This window comes from Chlamydotis macqueenii, chromosome 19 (assembly GCF_036417535.1).
Source record: "Chlamydotis macqueenii isolate bChlMac1 chromosome 19, bChlMac1.mat, whole genome shotgun sequence".
NCBI classification, from domain to species: domain Eukaryota; kingdom Metazoa; phylum Chordata; class Aves; order Otidiformes; family Otididae; genus Chlamydotis; species Chlamydotis macqueenii.
In genome coordinates this window covers 12,785,442-12,808,248 of record NC_141574.1, presented here as the reverse complement: position 1 = coordinate 12,808,248, position 22,807 = coordinate 12,785,442, and the positions used below count along the sequence as shown (strand labels likewise).

Here is a 22,807-nt window from a genome sequence, read left to right as displayed (position 1 = left end):
AAACCCCCCCGTCCGGTTAATCCCGTATGTAAATGGCAGCCAATGGCCGGTGCCGTTGAGCGGGGTTGGGATTAGCGGCGGGGCGAATGGCTGGCACTTTTACTGGGATTACAGAACAAAGAGCTGCGCTCCCCTGCCCAGCCTGGCTGGATTTTTTTTTTTTTTTTTAACAACCCTCCCCCCCCACCCCGCTTCCTTCAACCTTTTCCCTTCCCCTTAAGCCCCCACCCGGCTCCGCCCGGGGAGGCGGGAGGTGGCGGGAGGCGGCTCCATCCCCCGCCCCCCCCCCCCGCCCGCCCCCGCCGCTCCCGCGCAGCCTCGCCGGGGGAGGCAGGAGCGCCGCGCCCGACCCGCCCGCGGTAAGGAAAAAGTTTTACCCCCCCCGCCTTTCCCCCCACCCCAAACACACGCCGAGGTCCGTGCCCCCCCACCGTCATCCCCGGTGCTGGGGGATGCTGGGGGTTATGGCTGCTGGGGGGGGGGTGTTGGGGCGGGGAGGGGGGGATGCTGGACTTGGGGGAGTGCGCGGGGGGGGGTATTAGGGCTGCAGGAGGATGCCGGGGGGTGATAGGGCTTGGGGGGTGCAGGGGGGGCAGCAGGGATTGAGGGGGTATTCGGGCTGGAGGAGCGCAGGGGAGTGGGGATGCGGGAGGGGGATGCAGGGCTGGGGAGTGTTGTGGGGGCGGCGGGGCTGGGGGGGGGATGCTGGGCTCGTTAGGGCTGGGGGAGAGCGGGGGGTGTTGGGGCTGCAGGAGGATGCTGGGGGGCGATAGGGGTGGGGGGTGGCTGGTTAGGGCTGGGGGGTGATAGGGATGCAGGGGAGCCATAGGGAGACAGGGGGACAGCAGGGCTTGGCAGATGTTGGGGGGCAATAGGACTGGGGGGGCTGCTTGGCTCGTTACGGCTGGGGGGAGTGCAGGGAGGTGATGGGGCTGGGGGGGATGCTGGGCTTATCAGGGCTGGGGGAGTGCAGGGGGATGCTGGGGAGCAGGAGAGCTGGGAGGTGGGGGGGGCATTAGGGCTGGCAGGGATACTGGGGGGGGTACTAGGGCTGGGGGAGATGTTGGGGGGCTGTAGAGCTTGGGGGAGATGCTGAGGATATTGCAGCTGGGGGGGCGTTCGGGCTGGCAAGGCTGGCACTGCTGGGGGTGACGATGGGGCTTGAGAGTGGTGCTAGGATGTGATAAGGCTGGGGGGGGACACATGAGGGGTTGGGAGTGACAGGGGTGCTTGGGGCGGTGGGGCAGGGGGCTGCAGGGAGCGGGAGTGCTGGCGGGCGGTGATAGCTCTGGGGGGGCAGGGGATGTCAGGCCGGCCCTGACATCAGCGGGGCCTGTACCCCTCGCCAGGTGCCCCGCATCGTCTGGGGGTGCCGCGCAGGAGGGGAAGCTGCAGGCAGGGTTTCACCGGGGCTTGCTTCGCTCTCCGCCGGCGCGGGGAAAAGCGGCAGCGCGACTGGAAATAGAAACGCGGGGTTGAGCTGACGAAGCGCTTGGGGCTTCGGCTGGGCCAGTAACGCAGCCTTGGCCCGTGGGGTGTGTGGACAGACGTCCTCTGCGGCTCCCTGGTACTGGTGGGGGTGAGCAGAGGTTTCCTGGTACGCAGGGACGAGCGTGATGGGGAGAAAGTTGCTCCCCGGGGAGCCGCTGCCCTCCTCCTTTCAGCGTGAGGGGCTGGCGGTGGGTTTGGGATAAGCCGTAAATCGGAGAGATCTTGTCAACGGTTCTTGCACCGGAGCGAGCCTCGGACGGTGGGTGCTGGGGACGCTGGGGCAAGAGTGCTTCAGGGGGCCATCAGTGCTGCTGAGCATCGCTGCAGAGCCGCGGGGCCGGGTGTCATGGGCGATTCGGGGTCGGGCGCTCTGCCTCCTGCCGCATCCCTCGCCCGTCCGAGCGTTGGAACCACCCAGGGACGTCGCCGTGGAGCCTGGCATCACGGGAGCCCCTGGCTTCGGGGTGTCTGCTCCCCACACCGCTCCCGCTGGAGGAGCTGCAGCTGGGGGACAATCCCACGGATGGGAGTGCCTTTAATTCCGCAGGGTCACGGGTCTGTGGGCCCCGTCGGCACAGCCAGACTCAGTGCGTTGGCTGTTGCTTGTCCGAGGGCACGGAATTTCCTATACCTGCAGAAACTGCTGCAGCGCTCACCCTGAAATGAGAAAGTGGTGCGGTGGCGGCCGGCGTCAGACCTGGCCCCGCTGGTGGCCGAGGGGCTGGGATGGTAAAGGCCGCGGCTCGATGCCTCTGCCGCGTCCCGCGAGCCCCGGCACAGCAGCATGTGCCGCCATCCGGGCAATGCCAAGCAGCCGGTCGGGCATCGGCATCACCTTTGAGCCGTGGCAGCGTGACGTGGCTCTGCGGCTACCCTTCTCCTCTCCCTTCGCCTCTGCAGGGCTGGGGTCCTGGTGAGCGCCGTGGTGGCGGTGACTGCAGGGGGACGGGGTGCCCCGGATCGTGGCTGTGCCGCTGGTTTTCCCTCGCGCTGCTACTGTCCGAGCCGGCCTTGCCTCTCAGGGCCGTATTTTCAAGGCAAACATTGCCCGGGATGTGTGCCGAAGGGGACGCATGCCGGTGACCACCAGCACCTCTGTCTGCTGTGTCTTTCACGTCTTGGCAGAGGAGCCGCTGGTGCTGCTGCGGGTCGCTGCTCGTTTAGGTTCGCTAATGAGAAGCTGGGAGAGGAAGGAAGGAACCTGCTCAGGGATGTATTTAGCAACCTGCCCTGCCAGCCCAGGCGAGAGATGCGGTGCCCTTGCTGGAGCATGGCATGGTGCGGCAGGCATCCGGTGAGACCTTCCGTGGGGCAGGAGGTGGCAAGGAAGGTGGGCTTTGGGGCCAGCACAGGGTCTGTCTGTCCTGCGTGACGTGCATCACATCCAACTGGAGCAACGCTCTGCCTGATGGAGGGAGAGAAACCCCCGAACCCAAAAATCCCAGGCCAAAACAAGCGACCTCTTGCTGTTGGAACTAATGGGGTTTCCCATCTGCTGCTCCCACAGGAAATAGCTCAGATTTTTTGCGGCAATTATCAATGCCCTGTACTTCCTTTGGGAATTTTGGTGGCTGCACCCCAGTGGCCAGGCTGGAGGAATGCGGAGGGACTCCGGCCAGGCATGTCCCAGCTGCGGGGCTGACCCCTGGGGTGGGCGCAGGCCTTGGTGCCGCCTGACGGGTGCGGTTATTCCTTGTGCCACCGGAATCCATTTGCGGATCCCCGTGGCGCGTAGACGTGGTGGCGGTTCCTCCTGGGAGAAGAGGTGTGGATGGGGACCGCTGCTCCCATGGTGGTGGGGCTTGGTGGTGGGTGATGGTTTGGGGAAGGGGATGTGGACCAGTTGGAGAAGGTCCAGAGGAGGCCACGAAGATGATAAAAGGGCTGGAGCACCTCTCCTATGAGGACAGGCTGAGAGAGTTGGGGCTGTTCAGCCTGGAGAAGAGGAGGCTCCGGGGAGACCTTAGAGCGGCCTTCCAGTGCCTCAAGGGGGCCTACAGGAAAGATGGGAAGAGGCTGTTCAGTAGGGCCTGTTGCAATAAGACAAGGAGTAATGGTTTAAAATAGAGGGGGGTAGATTTAGACTGGAAATTAGGAAAAAATTTTTTACAATGCGGGTTATAGAGCACTGTCCCAGGTTGCCCAGAGAGGTGGTGGAGGCCCCATCCCTGGAAACGTTCAAGGCCAGGCTGGATGAGGCTCTGAGCAACCTGACCTAGTCGGGGATGTCCCTGCTCCTTGCAGGGGGATTGGACTAGATGACCTTTGAAGGTCCCTTCCAACCCTAACCATTCTATGATTCTGTGTGTAGGCGAGGGGCTGCGTTGGTGCCCACACTCTGCTTCTCACCGTCCGGCCACCTCTGCCTGCATTGCGTCTCATTGGCTGTGCCAAAGCTCCTCCGGGCTTTTGGGGGGAGCAGGGGTGGATGCTGAAGGTGCATGGGGTGGGTTTGCCACCAGTGGAGCCTTCCCCTCGAGGACGGTGGGGAGGAGAAGAAAGGATGTACTGGGAGTCCCTTCCAAGGATGGAGATGGCCATCCAGGAGCTAAAAATGTGTTTATTGATTAATTTGTTGGGAAGAGCCCAGCTGGAAGTTGTAGGGAAGGTGTCCATCTGGATGCCGGCCTGAGCAGTGGGGCTGGGGGCAGAGAGCAGCCCCGGCCGGAGCTTTGCCAGGGAGATGGCCGATCTTCGCTGACTGGAGCACCTTGCTCTGCCCCAGGACGGTGCAGCCCGTCCCTTCGCAGGGCATGTTTTATTTCAATCTCCTGAAGCATCACCTTTAAAAAGAGGTTAGGAGCCCTCGGTCTGGTCCGGGGCTGCGGCGGTAGCTGGGGTCCGGGTGGGCTTCATGGGTTGGGAATTTGAGGTTGTTTTTGCTTGTTGGTTCAATGCTTCGTTTCTTAGTGCAGCCCCAGCCCTCTTGGTTGCATTTGCTTTGAACCCAAGAGAAAAATGTCGAGCCAGTCCGGGTGAGCATGCGACCCCGCTGCGTGGTGCCCCCGCGGTGCTGGAGCGATGGACTGGGATGGGGGCCGCTGCTGGAGAAATCCCAAAAAGCAACTGGGGCATCGCTGCTGTGGGGAATACCCCTGCGTCTTGTCCCATGTCGGGAGCCGCTGCCTCACGAATGCTTCGGCGGTGGTTTCCGCAGGGCTCGCCTACGGCGGCAGCAAGGCTTTCCTGGAGGTGGGATGCTCTGAAGAAAAGCGCTGGGTACAGGAATCCCTTCCTCAGGAGCAGGCTGTGCTGAGGTGGGATGTACGTTCCTGCACGCAAACAGCTTCTGTCTGAGTTTTCTGGCTTGGCGTTGCCTTGTCTCCGCTCCGTGCTGGTCTGACTGGTTTAGGGACAGAATTAAGCTAAGTGGGGGACCAGCCAGGAGCATCGCTCTGCTGCCGCGCGTCTGCATGGATGTTGTTGTCCTTTTCCAGAGTTTCTCCCCTCAGAACTGATCTCCACCTCTCACATGAGGGGTGAGGTGCCTGTCTTCGTTTTCTTCACATCTGTGACATCAAAAGGCGCAAACGCTGGCAGGGGGGTCGGTGTAGACCCAGGAGAGGTCCCAGAAGTGTCTCATCCAGCCCACGCCTGCATGCCTGGGACCTCTGCCCCGGCAGCATGAAGGGGACAAACCCAGATGTCCCCTGCCCATGGGTGACAGCCCCTGGGGGGTGTGCTGGGGTCTGGCTGCGCCCCTCAGCCGTGCGAGTGGATGGGTGCAAAGGGTCGTGGTGGGCACCATGGAGCTGCTGTTGAGGTGCTCCGGGAAGACCCAGCAGCTCAGAGGGTGCTTTGGGGCACGGGTCCCTCTGGAGATGGTGGGGGGGAAACTGGTGGGCAGAATGGTTTGTAGCTTTCTTTGAGTCTGTCTTGCACTTTTTGGTGAGGCGTGCAGGTGCTGGTCGCTGCCAGGGGTTGCGTGTCCTGCTTAGCTGGGGGGGCTTGATGTTCCTAGGGGAGAAGCTGCCTCCTGTGGGAGGAGGTTGGAGGGATTTGCATGCTTCAGGCTGCTTGCATGGTGTCCAGGCCCTGCTAACCAGCAGCTTCATTGGCTAGTTAGATGTGGGGCTGAGAAATCCCTTTAAATGAGAAGATGCGTTTGGTAGGTGGGTTGGAGCTAAGCCCCATCCCTGTGGGATCCCGGCCATGGGTTGTGCCAGTGGTGAGGCCATCGACCAGCCCTTGGCTTCCTTCTCCCTCACTAAAAAAAAAAACAAAACCAAAAAAAAAAAACCTCAAAGCTTTCCCTCTGGTAACTGCTGGTTAGAAGAACGCGGAGGCGGTCGGTCTGGCGTAGGGAAAACTGGTGGTGAGCGGAGAGGGAGTCCCTTGGAGCAAGGGAACGCTGGGAACATGAAACCGCTGCGGTGGGTGAAGATCTCCTTGGTTTTATCCGGTTGCTGTGTGAGAAGATGCTTTGCCCATCTTTAAAGGGTGGCACGTGGGGACGGATGCGCCTCTGTGCCCGTAGAGCTTGCGCCTTGCCCCTTCTCTGGCTGCATTTGCGTGGACGTGTCTCCTGCCTGGGAAACCACCCACTCCCGCGTGCCAGCGTGAGGTGACCTTCCCCGGGGACGTGGGCCACTGGTTTGCTTGTCGGAGAGCTCCAGGCCAGTGGCGCCGACAGGTTGGTCCTGGGCAGTGGGGACGGCTCCGGCCATGGCACTGGGGACAGAAGTGGCTCCCTGGAGATGGGCAGAGCCCTCCGGGCAGGCACGCGCGAATGAGAGAGGCAAACCCAGCCCTACTTCTAATTAGCGGAGATCCTCGCTCCTGAAATTAAGTCCAGGCACTTTCTAATGGCTCAGGACTGGGGAACATGCGTGGCACGTCGTGTGGATGACGGCACCTGGGAGCCGTGCTGGTACGGCGGGTGCTGCCCTCCCCTGCCCACTGCCAGCCTCTGGGATGCCCGAAGGTTTGGGACGGGGCTTGAGCTGGTCTGCTCCCCGCTGCGGGGCAGAGACCCCAGAGGGAAATGCTGTGTAGTGGTTGGGTTTTCCCTCTATGGACACTGCTGCTCCGACCTTCCCAAAAGGAACCCTAACAGATGGTTTGCATTTTGGCTGGACTGGCACCGGTGGGACAGGGGTGTCCCCGCTGCGGTCAGGCTTTGGGACCTGTTTGAGGCTCCCATCAAAGGTCCCACTCCTCCTCATTGGGTCAGTTTTCTGCTTGTTTCATTGCAGGGGAGGAAACAGAGATGGAAAAACCTGTAGGAAAGGCAGGATTATGTCTCCCTAATTAGCAGGGGCCTGATTATCATTTCTACCCAGAGTTCTGGTAATGATTAAATATGTGAGAATTATCCTTATTATTTGGATTACATTAGTATTTAGCAGGCGAGGACCCCGTTTGCCACGCAAACGGTAAATAACAGTCCGTGCCCGGACTCTGGCACACCCATCACATGTTCTGGGCAGGGCGGATTCGGGTTTGAGCCCCGCACGCCCAGGGCATCGCCCGAATTGCTACAGCAGCTCTGCTCCCTGCTGCCTAGAAGGATTTAAGGCTCTGAGTTGTACATCTTTTTTTGGTGCACACAAGTCAAATGTGTTTTAATATGGGGAGAAAAATCAGGGTATTAACATGACCTCTGAAATAATGACTTAAATGTATTTAAAATATGCGTTTGGCACCTGGGTTGTCAAAGCCCGGGAGTTGGCTGCTGCCTTTAGACTCTCTCACTTTATTGTTGGAGGGCTACAATAAAGCAATCTCGTTAGGTAAATATAACGATGTTACGATCCACCATCTGCCAAAGCGCCGCTGCGCGGCGTGGTGGGAGCTGCCTGCCGCGCCGCTTCTCCCCGGCTCCGTCTTGCCGGTGTCTGCCGTGAGCCTTGCGCGTCCTAGGAGAAGGAGGAGTGGTCGGTACGGATGGAGAAGGGCTTTTACTTCTGGTTTCCTCCCTTTTAACCAGTCAGGGGATGAGCTGTTGAACCCTTCCAGCTGGTGAGGACCGATTCCCATGGGAGTGTGTGGGGCTGTTGGGATGGTGGTAGGGTCGTCGGCAAGACCCCAAAAACTGGGTCACCGTGCTGCTGAGCTGCAGAGACCCTGATGTGTGGGGATGCTCTGGCCCATGAGGATGCTCCAGGGTGCCACCGGGTCCCTGGGTCCCACAGCACCATCCTTGCTCCCATTCAAGCAGTGGGACGACCCTGTCCTGGTGGCAGCAGGGACTCCCGCCCCGGCACCTCCGCAGGCGCTGGAAGCCCTTTTGCAATCACTGGGAGGATGGATCGGCGCTCGGTCGGCAAAATATGTGAGGAACTCTGCTTGTTTAAAGGGCCTTTGGGGTTTTGGGCCTTAAATAAACATCCTGGTTGGGGTTTGGGTTGGAGGTTTTTGTCCTGGGAAAGGCAGGCGGGGGAAGGGAGCTGCACCGGTGCGCCTTCTGACAAGGTTATAAATTAGCTTCATTAGAGGACGATCACTGAAAATAAATTGCTCCGCACCCTTTAGGGGCATCGCTGGGGTGTTATTTCATCTCATCTTTCTGGGAAATTCTGGAATTACAGCATTTTATCCTGCGTTAGCGCTTGCTGGTTTTGCCCCCCAAAACGCTCCGCAGCCCCAAATGAGGCTCAGACGGGGACTTGCGTTGAAAGCAGGGGGTTAGCAGGGGTTCACTGCAAGATTCTGGTGCGCACCAGCCCCGTGCCAGCGCTGCCTGACAGCCTCCTGGGGTGACACCGGGCTGGGGCGTGGAGCGTGCCGGGCACGGGAACCCCCCCAAAACAGTGCAGTGCAAACCCAGTGCCCCCTGCACTGTCAGTACAGGTCTGCAGCGGGAGCGGGAGGCAGACGACCTTTAACAGGACATTAAACATTTATTAAACCCCTTAGAATTAGTGTCAGGTTGTATTTATTTGTTTTATTGAGGAAAAAAAAAAAAAGACACAGGAGAGGCGAGCATGACCTGAGAGTCCCATGGGATGACCGACACGGTGCGGTGCATCCCCAGCCCTCCCTGTGCAAGCTCCTAGAGCCAGGTCTTTGCTCCGGGATGGATCCAGCACCCACCCATGCCCTTCCCACAGCTCCGTAGTGGATCCCGCTGCAGGGGAGAGCAGGCACCCGGCACCTGTCATGAAAAATCCCACTTCCACCCTGGGCCCCTCAGATACTCATTGTTCAGGTGGGTTATTTTTGTTTTCCCCACCTGCCCAAAGCTTTATTCCTTTATCGGGAGGTGGGAGAGCACGAAATTAGCCCCACACCTCTCCCACATTGTCTCCCTGCAGCCGCCCCTCGGCTTTCCCCGAGCCGCCCCTCCGAGGATTACGCGCTCTTTTGAAAACCTCTTTGTTTCCCCGTGTTTGCTGTTGTAATTTATGTACGATGCCGCTGCTTGTTGAAAAACAAGGTCTTCATCTCCGTGGGAATTACACCTGCAGAAGTCCAGCCCTATCGCTGCCTGCATGTGAGCCTCTTCACGATAAAAGCCGGCTCCAGCGCCGCCACAGCGATGCAAAAGTTTCCTCTACTTTAGCTGCCGACAAGGGCGATGCTTGCTGCCCCTCCGTCCCTTATAGTGCACAAGTCGCCTCGTCTCTAAACACTCTCTGAAAGCGGGCTGCTTGGGTTGTGGCTTCATCGCTGAGAAATGTTCTTCTTCCTCATTTATCTCTTTCTCCCCTAGCAGCATAGGTATCGTTGATTTTTTTTTTGGTGTTTTTTTTTTTTTTTTTTCTGGCTCCTGGTTGATTTGTTTTATTCTTTTCTGCGTGTAAGATGTGTATTTCCGCGGTCACTGACCTTCCGGCGTGCCATGGACCCGGTGCGGTGATGTCAATGGATGGAGCGGACAGCACCCGTCCCATGGGGCCGAGGGTGTCGGTGGGTGGCTGGCAGGCGCGCTCCTGGAAAGGGTTATTTTTAACAGCTGGGCTTCTGCTGGGTTGTCATCGGTGTGCTGGAGCACGTAGGCATCTTTTATTATTTTAAACCTGACAATTAAAAATAATGCGGAGCTTGTCTCTGCTGAGAATGCTCCGGGATACTGGCTTTGCCATGGCACGGGGGTCCCATCCACACCCGGACCAGCAGGTGCCCAGTTCCCCCAGTTGCTGTCCCCATTGGGGCAGCCCAGCCGGCCCTTTGGAGATGTGGGAGGTGCAGGACCAGACGAGCAGGAAAGGAAATGGCTCCTGGCAGAGCCGTGGGCGAGGAGAGCAGTGGGAGGGTGGCTGTCCCCATGTGCCCCCTCCCCATGGCTCCACACCCCCAAACACAAAATGGCAGCAGCTGGGGCGTGTGTCTGCATGGCGACTGGGATGTCAGTGCTGGGGGCGCTTCCTCCTCTTCCTCCTCCTCTTCCTCCTCCCCGTGACTCCTCACTTCTAGTCAGATCTGGCTTGGGGGGTGCCGGGTCCGCAGCCCGCCTAGAAACCATCAGTGATGCCTGTGGAAAACCTTACAGCAAACACCCTTCCTCTTAAACCCATACGCTGCAGGCATGCCGAGGGGTTTTTGTGCCTTTCCCTTCCCCACCTCACTAACCTGCTTTTTGCCAGCGATGCTATGAAAGGCGTTTAAGCCCAGAACCTTCCTTCTCGATATTGATTTTCCTTTCTGTTCAGTCTCTCTTATTGCCCTTGGTGTTCTGAGTAGCTGGTAGGATGCTGGGGAGAGGCAGGCTGCCTTTTTGGGGGCCTTCATGTCCCCAGCAGCCAGGGGAAGGGCAGGGGGTGCCTCTCCTGGGAGGTGCTGATATCCCCAGGGTTGCGGTTTTGGGCTGCGAGGAGCACTCGCTTGAAGCATCAAGAGATGCGGGATCAGACTCAGCACCCAGGGAAAGCCTCTCGTAGGATGGCCAGGGCCATTTGTCCTCCCGGTCCCAGATCATCGGCCTCGGGGAGAGGTTGAGGCACTTCCTCCCATCTTGAAGAAAAACAGCATTTTGCTTTTAATCAGGTTTTTGGGCTCCATCTGGGTCAGCAGCTTCGCAGAGGACGAGGCATGGCGGTGGAGCAGCCGAAATAAACCCACCTATTTAAATATTTACTTGCCCATTATAAAGTAGCTCTGTGTTTACCCGCTCTGCGGCTGCGTGCGACACCAAGAGCCGTGCCGAGAGCTCGCCGGCTTCCCCGGGCTCAGCACCCTTGCTGCTGGGCAGCGGGCACCCGTGGACTGGTTGCTTGCTGCCCATTTAAGGGGAGCTGATTAAGAAATTAATTCACAATCTTGGGCTCTGTGGGTCCCGATTTGAGTGCTTTGATAGCAGCAGAGCAGGGACGGATGCGGGTGAGCGCGCTGCTTCTGGCTGAAGCAAGAGGTAATTGAGGGGCTTTTGGTGTTGGGGTGATTTGGTATTTGAAAAATCACATTTTTTTTTTGTCGGTTTTTACTAATTCCATGGCGTATGCGGCTGTGTGGAGATACAGTGGGGTTTGGGGTACGGGTCTGTGCTTGGTGTTGTCCTGAACTGGGGTGATGGAGAGCCTGAGCCGGTCTCTGGAGGTGCGGCCCCTCCTTTCCCATCTCGTGGGTGAAGACATCAGAGGGTTTCTATTGTTCAACCCAACAAGCTCATGTGTGAAAAATAAGCTATGAGCCCAAAAAATATGCTGTGTGCCCTCTGCCTTCCCCATAACAAGGTGCTCTCCCTTTGCTCAGCCCCAGAAATCTGAAATTATGGGGCACATGTGCCAGGCTCTCACTTTCCCCAGCGGTGAAGAACCGGGGTGCCTTACGGCCACCTCGACACCCCTCAAACCCACCCTGGGCACCCCGAGGAGTGCTGGGCCTTGGGTGCCCCATTCCCTACCCTTGCACCTCACGCAGGCTCCGAATTTGCGACGCCACTTCGTCAGGCGCCGGAGCTGCCGATTAAGGGAAATGTGCCATGAGGCAGGTTTGCTTTGCAGGATTAAAAGCAAATAAATATTTATGTGCTATGCAAAGCAGGCCTGATAAGATATGCGTATCATTGGGAATTTGAAGCGCTTTCGGTTTGGGCCCGAGATGAAGGGGTACGTTATGTGGGTTTAAAGGGCTGGTTTTTTCTCCCGCTGCACAAAAATAAAAATAGAGAGAGGAAAAGCAAGGGGTTTTTTTGCTTCTCGGGCTGCTTTGGTCTTGGGTTTTGCCATCTCCCCACATCCCCATGTCTTTAACTGCAGGGATGGAGGAGAGATGGGGAGAGGGCAGTGCAGGACGCATTTCGTATGCAAATATAATGCTGGCCCCGTTCCTAATATTCGCTGTGTTTACACGTAAATGCAAACAACTGTTGACTTAGTTTCAACAGATAATGTGTTTCATAACACAATGGAAATGAGAATTAAGCTGGAATTTAGCAGAGGGGAACATGTGTTTCTGTGAGACCTCGGGCTCCGCCGGCCCCGTGTGCCGTGTCGCGGTCATGGTGGCGCCAGTGCCGCGACAGCCTTGGGGTTTCCCTTCTCGCTGGTGTTGGGAGACACCTCTGCTGACCAATTTGCCTTGCTAAACCACCCTGAAGCAGGGTGTGAGTGAAAGTCTTTGTTTCAGGGTGAGTGGGCTGCAGGATTGGTGAGCTGAACTGGCCCATCGGCAACGCTGGGCAGGGGGCTGGCACCCCCCGCCATTATAGGAAAGAAGGGACTCATGTGCTTCGAGGGGGTCGAGGTGTCAGGGGAAGGGAGATGCTGGCCTAGGCCACTGCGTCGGAGCCCGAGCCCCGGCGCGTCCCGGGATGGACGAGGTGGCAGCATCCAGATCGCCTTGTCCGGGGTGACTCCAAACAGAAGCACGCGGGAGAGGCCCTGGCTGTGTTTTAGGGCTGGATCCTGGCCAGCCTGGGGCAGCCCTCGCAGGACTTCCTAATGCTGGGGCAGCCTTTGAGTCACAGCTGGAATCGCCGGCTATCAGAGCCGCTCCCGCCGCCTCCGCCCTGTTCCTGCCACCTTCCCACCCCACCGCACTCCAAATCCCGCCAGAGGGGCGAGGCGGGACCCCAGCACCCCCGGGGACACCCCCGGGATGCTGCGTTGCCCTTTCCAAGTAAGGGCACTGACGTGCACAGGCAGCTCCCCAAGGGGCAGAGGCACCGCCAGGGAAAGAATTGGCAAGTTGGGGCCTACGTGTGCATAATCGCTGTCTCTGGGTGCGGGTTTGTCCCCGTTCCCCTCTCTGCCCGTCCCTCGCCTGCAGGCTGGCTGCCACGCGGTGTAGCAGGGCTCGAGATGCTTGGGGTGCTCGTTTAAAAAAAGCCCTGTGAATACAGCGAGGGGATCTTCTGTGGGGTGCACCCAAGCTGTATTAGGCACCAGCGAATCTCCTCACAAGAGCTGTCAGGGTGGTGACGCTGGTCGGGACACCTCGGCTGGAGGCATGGGGCTCTACCGGCCGCTGGGGACCTCCAGGGACCCCTCCAGCCACGGAGCTGCTGCTCCTGGGGTGCAGGAGCAGCATGGCAGTACTCGGTGTTGCGACCCTGGTTGTCATGTTGGGGCCCGGGGAAGCCAGAGCCGTCGTTTGCCGGAGTTGGCAGCTCCTGGTGTGTCACCTCACCGCGCAGGGTGATGGCTGGGTGGTGACTGCGTGGCACCCGCGGCTGTTTGTGTCCGGCAGCGGCAGCAATGCCGAGCCCTGATAGTGGCGTGGTAATGGCAGGGTTTGCATGTGAAACAGCAGGTTTTGGGGCTGGTGCCACGGCCAGAGGCTGCCCCGGAAGGAAATGGGGATCCAGAAGCATCCCTTCTCCGTGGCGGCATTGCCGTGCTGCCCCTCTCCCTCGGGTCACACCAAGGCGGGCACAGGCTGCTTTGCCGAAGGCTCATCCATTGGCGATGCCTGGGCAGCACAAGATGACCCATTCGGGTCTGGCATCGAGGCTGCAGGCAACAAGGCGCAGTCGGTGCCGGCTCTCTGCACGCATGCTCCTTGCTGTGGGGCCAGAGCAGAGGGCAAGCACTGGGGCGACCAGGACCTGTTGTCGCCTTTCAGACTCATCCCATAAAATAAAGCAAGGGAGCGGGGAGCTCGGGGTGTTGAATGCTACCGTCTCTGAGCCTCCTTTCATCTCCTTAGAAAGTAATTTTATTTTTTTAATGAGTTTATTTATGTGGTGGAGAGTCAAGCCTGGGATTAGCAAATAGCCCATCTTGTAACATGGGGAGTACTCGATACTGAGACGGCAGTGACCAGAGAGAAATATTAGAGATAAAATTATAACATAATGAGATTAGGTAGCGGCTCCCTGCCAGAGACCTCCGTATGTGGAGGTAATTACCTGGGAAGAGCAGAAAGCAGGTGATGAGCAGTTGGTGGCCGTGGGCTGGGGACGGCGTGGGGGGGACAGGGCCACCTCAGCCCAGCCCGGGAGTGGGGAGGGTTGGTGCCATCAACAGCGGCTTTGCAGAAGAAGAAAACGTAGGGGTTGAGTGTTGAGGAGCAAGATGAGGTGCCAGCATCCGCTCCCGTTGGTGGGGACTGGGGTGGGTCCTTTGCTGAGCCCTTGCAAACTCATTGTCCACACTCTGGGGTCTGTGTCTTCATATATTTGCAGTTTGGGGACATTTTGCTAGATAATTTGGAATTATTATTATTATTATTACTAACTGGAGCTGCGCCCAGTTGGATGGATGCAGGGTGGGCATGCAGACTGGGGCGACAGGCATGATGGGCCGAACAGGGCTGTTCAGAGACAGCAAACCATCACCTGTGGGCAAAGCATTCACCTGCGGGCATTGTCCAGTGGGATTGCTCTTTAATGTAGAAGGAGGGGGAAAAAAAAAAAAAAGCAAAAAAAAGAAAGGGCAAAAAAGCATGTGCCTGTGTAATATAAAATTTGAGTTAGGCTCTCGGTGACTGCGCGGAAAACAACAGGCTTTTTATGTTGGCTCTTAGGGTAGGAGGAGAGCAGGCTAGAATAAAGATTTATAGTGTTTGGGAGATTAAAGGCCCTTGGTGCATTGTTCAAATACCACGAGATTAGTTTCCAAGGAGACGGATACCAGTTGCCATAGGCACCGGGGGGCCAGGAATTAGGATTGCGATTTTTTATCCTGATCACGCAACCAGTAGCTGAACGCTGCTAAAACTCGGGCTTTAAATAACCCCAGCGTTAGCTTACACGCTGCCGAACCAGAGGCTGGAAATCATATCTCCCGTCCTCGTCCCCGCCCCAGCGCCCATTTGGGTGTGCAGGGTTGGACCTGGGCATTGACAGAGGGGTGCAAGGGGACTCGGGGCTGGGGGCCGAGGGAGATGCGACCCCAAAACCTGCCTTGCTGGTTGTCCCATGGCTTCTGGGCTCGTTTAGTCTCGTTTTTTTTCTCCAGGCAAGGGGTTGCCGGCATCTTCTTGTGATAACCGGCCGTCACTGTGGCGCAGGGGCAGGGGATGTACCGAGGGGTAGAATTAGTCACCTGCTAATTTTGGCTTCTCCCGGCTTCCCACTTCTGGGAAGTGCAACCCGAGCCCTGGCGCACGGGACGCCGGATCCGTGCCCTTGCTGTCCACCTCACCTTCTAGGAACCGCCGAGCACCGCGTGTTGTCCTGGCTGCCCCGATGCCAGCACGGGAAGGGGCACTGAGCTCCCCGCTGTGGTGCTGTGGGATGGGTCTTGGGGCTGGGTGTCCTGCCTGGGGAGGGAGGCTCGGCACCAGGAGCCGTGCGAGCACCCAGGTCCCTTTGCTCACCATCGGGCACCGTAAAGCTCATCTCCAGCTTTGCTGCCGGAGCAGAATCCGGCTCAGGCGCCGCTGCTTTCCATGCACGACGCTCGCAGCATCCCTTCCCTGCAACGGTGGGAATACTCCGATTAACACTTCCCTTTTTTTTCCCCCCTCTCTCTTTTTTTTTTCCTCTTTAATAAATGAAGAGGCAGTTGCTCAAAGCGAGAGCTTCTGCACCTGCCTGCCGTGAGATTGCGGCGTGGAAACTTGTCTAGAGCTGAGAGCCGCGCTGCTCGAGCTCCATGGGCAGAGCGATCGCCCTGAGCTGCCGTGACATGAAAGTGTTTATCCTGGGGGAGACGAGACGCAGCTTCTGAAGGGCACTTGATCCTCCTTCGCCTCTCTTTGCACTAGACAGAAGCCTACGATAATTTACTGTATTATATTTGCGTGCGTGCCTAGGCCAGGCTTAAGGAAATCAAGGCGGCGGTGGAATGCAACACCCTGGTTGAGGGGGGAAAGCTAAATCCCTGCTGCGGGTACGTCCCCCCGCGGGAGCCCCCGGTTCGCTCTTTGCTTCTTTTATAAGGGGGACTAAACCGCGGCAGGCGCCGGATTATCCGGGAAAGCGGAGCTGAGACGGCGATGCCGGTGGATGTTGTCGTTGTGGTGCCGTTGTGTACGTGAGGAGCTTTTCCAGCAGGTGCCCTGGGTTTTGTCGGTAAAATAAAACAGGGGAGGAGGTGTCTGGTGGTGGGAGCTTGTTCTGCACGGTATTACCTGGCTGGAAGGAGGGGGAAAAAAAACAGGATTTGGGGAAGTCAGCAGACCCGGCGGCGTGAGGGCTGCTGGCACGGTGGGGATGTGGGCACAAGCAGTCGAATACCTCAGGCTGTGCTGGAAGCTGTTTGTCCCCACCGTGCTGCTTTCAGACTTATGCAAAAAGGCATTGGCTTGAAAAAGTAGCAAAAAAAGGGAATTTGTGGATGTGGGGAGATACGTGGCAGTGGTTATGGGGCTGGGGGTGAACCAGCACCCACCTTTGGGGATGCAGATGTGTCCTCAGCGAATGCTTTTTCACAGCAGGGGCATCGGCAGGGCGGCACTCGCGATCCCCAAAACCCCTTCGTTAGTGAAGCAATAAACCGCCCCGGCAGGAGTTGCGTGGCCTTGCCCTGTGCCGGCTTGGGATGGAGAGGATGCGGTGGCGGGGGCTGGAGGCCGGCGCTGAATTAGGCGTAAGGGATTAGGGTTTGGTCGGGTTGAAGCCATCGTGCCGCCAGCGAGTCGCCCATGCAGAGCGGAAATCTCCACCACTGTGGCAAAAACGCTGGGGCTGGTTATTCGGCGAATGCGGGGCCGTGCCACGGTGCTCCCGCACCCGAGACGGCTTCGGTCACATCCGCCGGCTTCGCTGATACTGGTGTTTGCTTAAGCGATTAGAAAAAACCCGCGAGTTGAAATTCCAGCCTGGTCCCTACGCCGGGCTTTCGCCCCACTGTGGTTTCTGTGGTTTGCAGGGGTTTTTGCTCAAGTGACTCCAGCTCACTGGGCACCTCGCTGCTGGCAAAGGGACCTCAAAAGTCCCTGAGATGGAGGGGGACAGAGAAATACCTTCTGAGTCGCTGCCCCTTCCTTGTCGGTGAGGTAACCCTTAGCGTGGGTCCTGCCCCAAAGCCATGTCCTCGGCAGGAGCACGGGGGTCAGTCCCCTCGCTCAGAGGGGGGACGCTGTCCCAGCGCTGGCAAAGGACGTTATTTGTCCCTCTCGCTCCTATCAGGATGGCTCCTGATGGATTTTAAAGCATGTTTAATGCTAGCCAGGGCTAATTGCTTAAATGTCCTCCAGGGCCAGTGTAATTTTTAAAAATCCCTGTTAAATATGCCCTCCCAGAGTAAAAGGCTGTTACAAATAAAGTCGCTGTTGTCTCGTCGTTACGTGCGGGTCATCGTTATGTTCATGTGCAGGGGGTGCTAGTCCTGCTCCCTTGGTCCCGGGGGATGGAGGGGACTGAACGTGGCACCCGACATCCTGCAGTTCAGCGAGCGTTTCGGGCAGCCAGGAAGCCCAAATACCACCTTAAACCGTCTCCCATGCCCAGCAGTGCTTTCCCCTGCTGTCCCTCCGCACCCCGGGAGGGTAAATGGCCTGTAACCCATCTCAAGATCTGTATCTATTATTATAGAGATATATATATAATCTATATTCCGTATAGATTAATTTTATTTTATTTTTTTTTACTCTTTTGCTGGAATTGGGACTGGTTCACTTGGGCTTCCCGCATTCTCACCAGCACCACTGAAGCCAAAGGCAGGATTTTCCTGGAAAAATGAACAAGCAGATAGTTTCCAGCCGCTCTTGTGTGGAGCTGCAGGCAGGACTGGGATGATGGTCATTTTCTTTTCTTCTTTTTTTTTTTTTTTTCTCCCCGCAATGTGCTGAACGGTCGAAGCTCTCGTTAATTTAAATTCCTCTTTGGCTCCCTGAACTGGGAGCCAGCCCACACGGTCGGAGGCTTTATAAACATCCTGGGCGGGTGTGCCGGGGGATTTCCGTGGCCATGCTGCGATGTCCGTAGGGCAAGGAGATGGTGGTGGCAAGGTCTGTTTAAGGGGGTCTCTGTCCTGCTCCCCTGCTTTTCACTTCTCCATTGCTGCAGTCAGACCTCGGTGCTGCGGCTGAGCCGGCGTCTTCCAGGTTGTCACCCCCAGATGAGGTTGGTGGTTTAAGGGCTGAGCTGGAAGACGTGGCCGTTGCACCCACACAGCTCTCGTGGGTTTGGATTGGGGCACTGGCCGTTGGATGCTTTGCCCTGCAATGGTTTTGAGTGGTCCAGTGTCCTCGCCAGGTCCTCGTTTCAGATGTTTCACATGGTGAAAATTGGCAGGGTCACATTTTTAAGATGCAGTAGACCTGGAGGAAAAAAAAACAAATAAATTGGTTTAAACCCACTATTGGTAGAAAAACTCCAGTATTAGTAGACATCAATGTAAGATGAAGCAGATGGAGGATGTCCGCGGTCCCTCCTGGGCACTTTGCTGTTCCCTTCTCATAGCATCTCCCACTCTGCGCTGGATAATTCACAAAAAAAAGAGGTTTTTGCCTTTTTTTTTCTGATGGCAAGAGTGGCCTGGAGGAATGAAGAGATGGAGAGAGACGGCAAGAAGTTTGGCTCAGTTTTGGGATTCCTGGAGGAGCGCCCAGCTTCCTTTGGGGAATGGGATTTGTGGGGTTTACACTAAATGAGGCTTTCCTGCATGGCGAGGTGAAAGCCGTGGGGAGGAATGGCCGTGGGGATCCTTCCCCAGGCTCTGTCACCGTGGTGTGGAAACACCAGCTCGGTTTAATCAAATAAGGTTCTGTCACCCCTGGTTGTGGCGTGGGACTGGAAATCACTGTAGGGCTTGAAAAGATGAGGAAGGAGAAGGGAGCCGAACCCCCTCCTGTCCTTGAGTCAACACCAGGAGCTCACAGCGCCCGTCTTTGCCATGAACCCAGCCCCAGCCTGGCCGGCGATGCCGGGGCCACACTGTGTGAGCTGCTGGCTCGCAAAACTCCCTGCAATTTCTCCTAATTGACTCTGTTTATAATTGGAGGGGTATAGTAACACAGTTTTCTTGGAAATTTCCTTTGGGGGGTTGTCGTTGGTTTGGGGTTTTTTTGGTTTGTGGTGGTTTTTTTTTTTTACTGTTTTGTTTGCTCCAAACGCTTTGGGAACGGTGACGCAGCGCGCCAGGCTGGAGGGTGTTTATTTTGGGGAGAGATGGTGCCTGGCGGCAGCGGTCGGGGGGATGCAGAGGGGATGTGCTTGCTGCGGGCACAGAGTTTGCGGGGAACCGCCACTGTTTCTGCAGGGGGTCGGGAGCCTCCCCGCGCGCCCGGTTTTTCCTTTGCTGCAGCCCAGGTGATTCACGAGCGAAACTCCCCCGGGGCCAAATTTATAATCTTTCCCAGGATTATAAAGCGAGGCGAGGAAGGAGGTGTCGTAAGAGCCGAGCGGGCGACGGCCCGTGCGGGCTGCCTGCCCGCATGCCGCGCCAGCTGTTGCCAGGCGTCCCCGTCCCCGCGCTGCTCATCCCGTCCCCGCGACTGATTTGGTAGGGAGAAATAATTCAATTAAATAATAAAATTAAATAATAACATTTACATTTTTTAATATTAAAAAAATAAAAACAATCTGCAAATGTTTGCTTTGGCCCCGTGACTGCAGCGTGCCGGTCCCTGCATCACCCTGCGCCCCTGGGGATGGGACTTGGGGTGGGATGGGGCTGGGGGCTGGAACCGGAGCTGAGCCCCCCTCTCTCCGCCGTGGGCCAGGAGGGGGGAATCCAACCCCTTGGTGGGTGCCACGGGTGGGATTTCAGCAGGACAGGTGCGTGGTACCTGGGAAGGGGTGCTCTGCACCCATCCCACCCGCCTCGCTCCCTGCTGTAAGAATGGTTTATCCCAGTTTTCCTAAAGATGGCTTTCCCTTTGATTAGCCGAACAACTTCAAGCCGTATATCTTAATTTGATTTGAATAAGCCTAGCGCTTGCCGTGAAGTTTTTTTCCTCCCTCCTATTCCCCCACTTTCTGAGTCTGCTGTCACTGCTCTTCGTGACCATAGGTGATTAGAAGCTTTATGTGGATATTGTTCCCCACATCCCTTAAAGTCCTGTTGTATTAGTTGGGTCATGTTTTTATTATGATTGTTTTTCTTGTTGGTTGATTCGCCCTTTTCTGTGTTAAGCTATCAGCCAGGTGAAAGGGATTATTTTTGTCCTGGTCTCCTGCTGAGCAGGGAGTGGGTAGGGAGGGAGCGTGAGGACCTTGCCCCATTTCCCACTGATGTTATCCCAGACTTTCCTTTCGGTCCCACTTCTGGGGCCAGATCGAGCTCATGGCTTTGCTTTCCGCAGCTGAGGGAGGAGCAGCTCTTCCCCATGGGAGCCGCTTCCTGTGGGAGGCCACGGCCGAGCAGGTTGGTGCAGCTTGAAGCTCTCCGAGGGGCCGTGACCAGACCAGCCCCACCGAGGCAGGGACTGGCTCTTCAAAATGCTGCTGGAAGGCAACAAGAACATCCATGTCCCAGCAGTCCTATTTAATAAGCATTAGGGCACTCAGAAAGATGTAAGGGCATTAAATAAGGCTGTTTTCCCACTGAGGGGTTAAGGAGGGAGCGATGCTCCCTGGACCAAGTCCTTTCCCAATGACAGTCCCTGGGCAATGGCTGGTCCCCATGGACAAACGGCAGGGCTGGAGTGGGATGGACCATTTCCCAGCGTTGCTGCGAGCCTTCGTGATGGTGAAGCTGGAGGTGCCAAGCAAGGCTCCGTCCCCAGCGCGGGGACGGCCAGGGGGCTGTGCCGGAGGGTGGTAGCGCCCAGGCTGCAGGAACGGGCGTTTGGTTTTGGTAAGAGCCAGCTCGGAGGTCCTGACGAGCGCGATTTCTGAAATTCCGTCGTCATTGTTTAACAGGGAGCTGTCTCCAGCCTCGTGGGCTTGTTGCACGCTCACGTAATGGCGAGGTTTTGCAGGGCTGAGGGCCCATTCCTCAGTCCCCTGCTCTGTGCCTGCTGAGGTGCTTGCCGAGATGGTGGTGTGAGCGGGGCATGTTATCCTGGGCCAAAACCCACCATTTCCCCAGCTGCATGGGGCAGCACGGCCCAGCTTTGCCTGCAGATTCCTTCTCCTTGGGCACGGGGAAGGCGAAGTTGGGTTTTTGCTGTTGACTTTTAACCCTTGTTTTCAGCCAGGCTGAGTGGCTGTGGTTATCGGCTGAGCCGCAAATCGAGTTACGCACAGGCAGCTTCATTCATATTGCCCGGCTCCTGCCCGTTTCGCCTCGTTAGAAATTCTCTGGCCTCTTTTATCCACTTGCGGCTTCGAGCGCATGATTTACGATCCGGTTCGAGTGGCTCCCGAGTGTTGCTGGCTAATTTGGCACCCATTCTTCACAGGATTAAAGCCGAGCGGTGCGACGCTGCCCTGCAGATGGAGGGGCGATAGCTGGGAGGGAGCCTGCTGGGTGCTGGGGCGGTGACGCTGTATCGCGTGTGGGTGCCCCAGCATGGGAGGGGACGATGTGTGCAGGGCGAGCCCCTGCCTCAGTTTCTCCTGTGGCATCGCTCTGGGTCATGGTGAGACCTGTGCACAGGGGCGCAGAGAACTGTCACAGTTGCTGCACATGTGGCTGGGCCCCAGCATTTTTTCCCCTTTTTGCAGTGTGGGATGGAACTGCTTAGCCATAGGATCCCAGCGTGCTGCCTGGTCCTGCTGCCTGTGATTCTGGCCCGTTTCAGGGACACCCTTGGGTGCCAGGCTCTCCTCTTGCCCCAGGTGTAGGGTGGGAGGCATGGGGACAGCCAGCACAGTGTCCTCATGGGGACACCTGCATCACCCTCTGCTCACTGCTACCTGCGGAGCTCGGGCACAGGAGTGCTCTGCGTCTGCTTCAACGCCACATCCTCTGCCTCGGCATGGCCACAGCCTGCTCATCCGGATTGTCCCACCACGCCGTCGATCCGGCGTGCCCTACACAGTGGTGGCATCTCCCCAGGGGTGAGGCCCCAGGGCAGAGGTGACCTGGCCGCTGCTGGGATGCGACAGCATTGGCTGCAGGGTTTGGTTACAGCTTGGCAGCGTCTGCAATTATCTGCGTTTAGCAGAGGAGACGTGGGGAACGTGGGGCTCAGGCTGGCCCCGGCCTCGCTCTGTGCCTCAGTTTCCCTGTGTATCCCTGCCAGCGTTGTGCCGTAGCTCGTGGCACGCGCTGGGGTGGGGCTGCAGTGGTGATGCTCAGTGCCGGCTCTCCGTTAGTAACAGCGGTGCACATCTAATTTTTTTTTTTTCCTGTTTTTCAGGTGAATATGGCCCTGGCAGGAAAGCCTTTAGACGTCACTCTCGGCACCTCCAGAGCTGACCAGTGGAATATGGTTTTTCCCCAGAAAGACGAAATCATCACCAGCTTAGTGTCTGCCTTAGACTCCATGGTAAGAGGCCAGTGGCGTCCCCGTCCCCCTCCTTTCACCTCCCATTAACAGGGCTGGCTGGGAGCAGGGATGAAGCAGGAGGGCTGTCAAGCTCATCCCGCTCCTCTCTGCTGCTGGAAAGCCCAGGGAGCTGCTGGAGCTGGAAAATAAAAATCCTCTGCTGCCCCGACAGCCGTAAGGATCATAAAGTCAGCCCAAGTTAATCTCAGATGTGTATTGTTTTCCATTAATATTTATGTTGGTATCAACTGAACGTAGGGTGGTTGGTTGGGTGTTTTTTTCCTGATGTTTTACCAATGTTACCGTGAGCTTTTACACAACAGGGGAACAATGGCTTTTATCTCTGAGAACAAAGAAAATAACTTTCATATCTTTTGACGTAGAATTCCCGGTGGAAACCTTGCTTAAGTCAGCCGTGCTTACATAAACAAGATAACTGTCTGGATTAAGTCTTGTGGACCAGAGCTAATCTTATTTTTAACTGTGAATGTAATCAAGAGGGGAAAGTGGGTGTGTAGTAACAAATATCTAATGCAATGCGATGTGCTAAGTAACCCTCCCTTTCTAAAGCCAAGTCATATTTAATGTATTTATCTTGGAAGAGTTGTCTTCTCCATGCAGGTAGGAGGTTTTTTCGCTAATACTGATTTCCTTCCCTTTGACCGTCGCCGCGGATTCCCCGGAGCTGACGCGCCTCGAGCAGCTTTGATGATTTATATCCGTG

The 22,807-nt window shown here is 57.1% G+C and overlaps 1 protein-coding gene across 5 annotated transcripts in view; it reads left to right on the top strand.

The window, feature by feature from the left end:
• Positions 1-279: 279 nt before the first annotated feature.
• Positions 280-22,807, top strand: part of GTF2IRD1 (GTF2I repeat domain containing 1) — a 64,311-nt gene continuing 41,783 nt past the window's right edge. For 3 of the 5 annotated variants that reach the window (XM_086762891.1, XM_086762894.1, XM_086762890.1), the window contains exons 1-2: positions 15,760-15,814; positions 21,955-22,083. In XM_086762891.1, the coding sequence (XP_086619017.1) occupies positions 15,767-15,814; positions 21,955-22,083 (177 nt within the window). In that variant the 5' untranslated portion in view covers positions 15,760-15,766. Of the gene's footprint in view, positions 360-10,713; positions 10,784-15,759; positions 15,815-21,954; positions 22,084-22,807 lie in introns of those variants that run through there. The other 2 variants (XM_086762892.1, XM_086762893.1) reach the window with 2 other exon arrangements.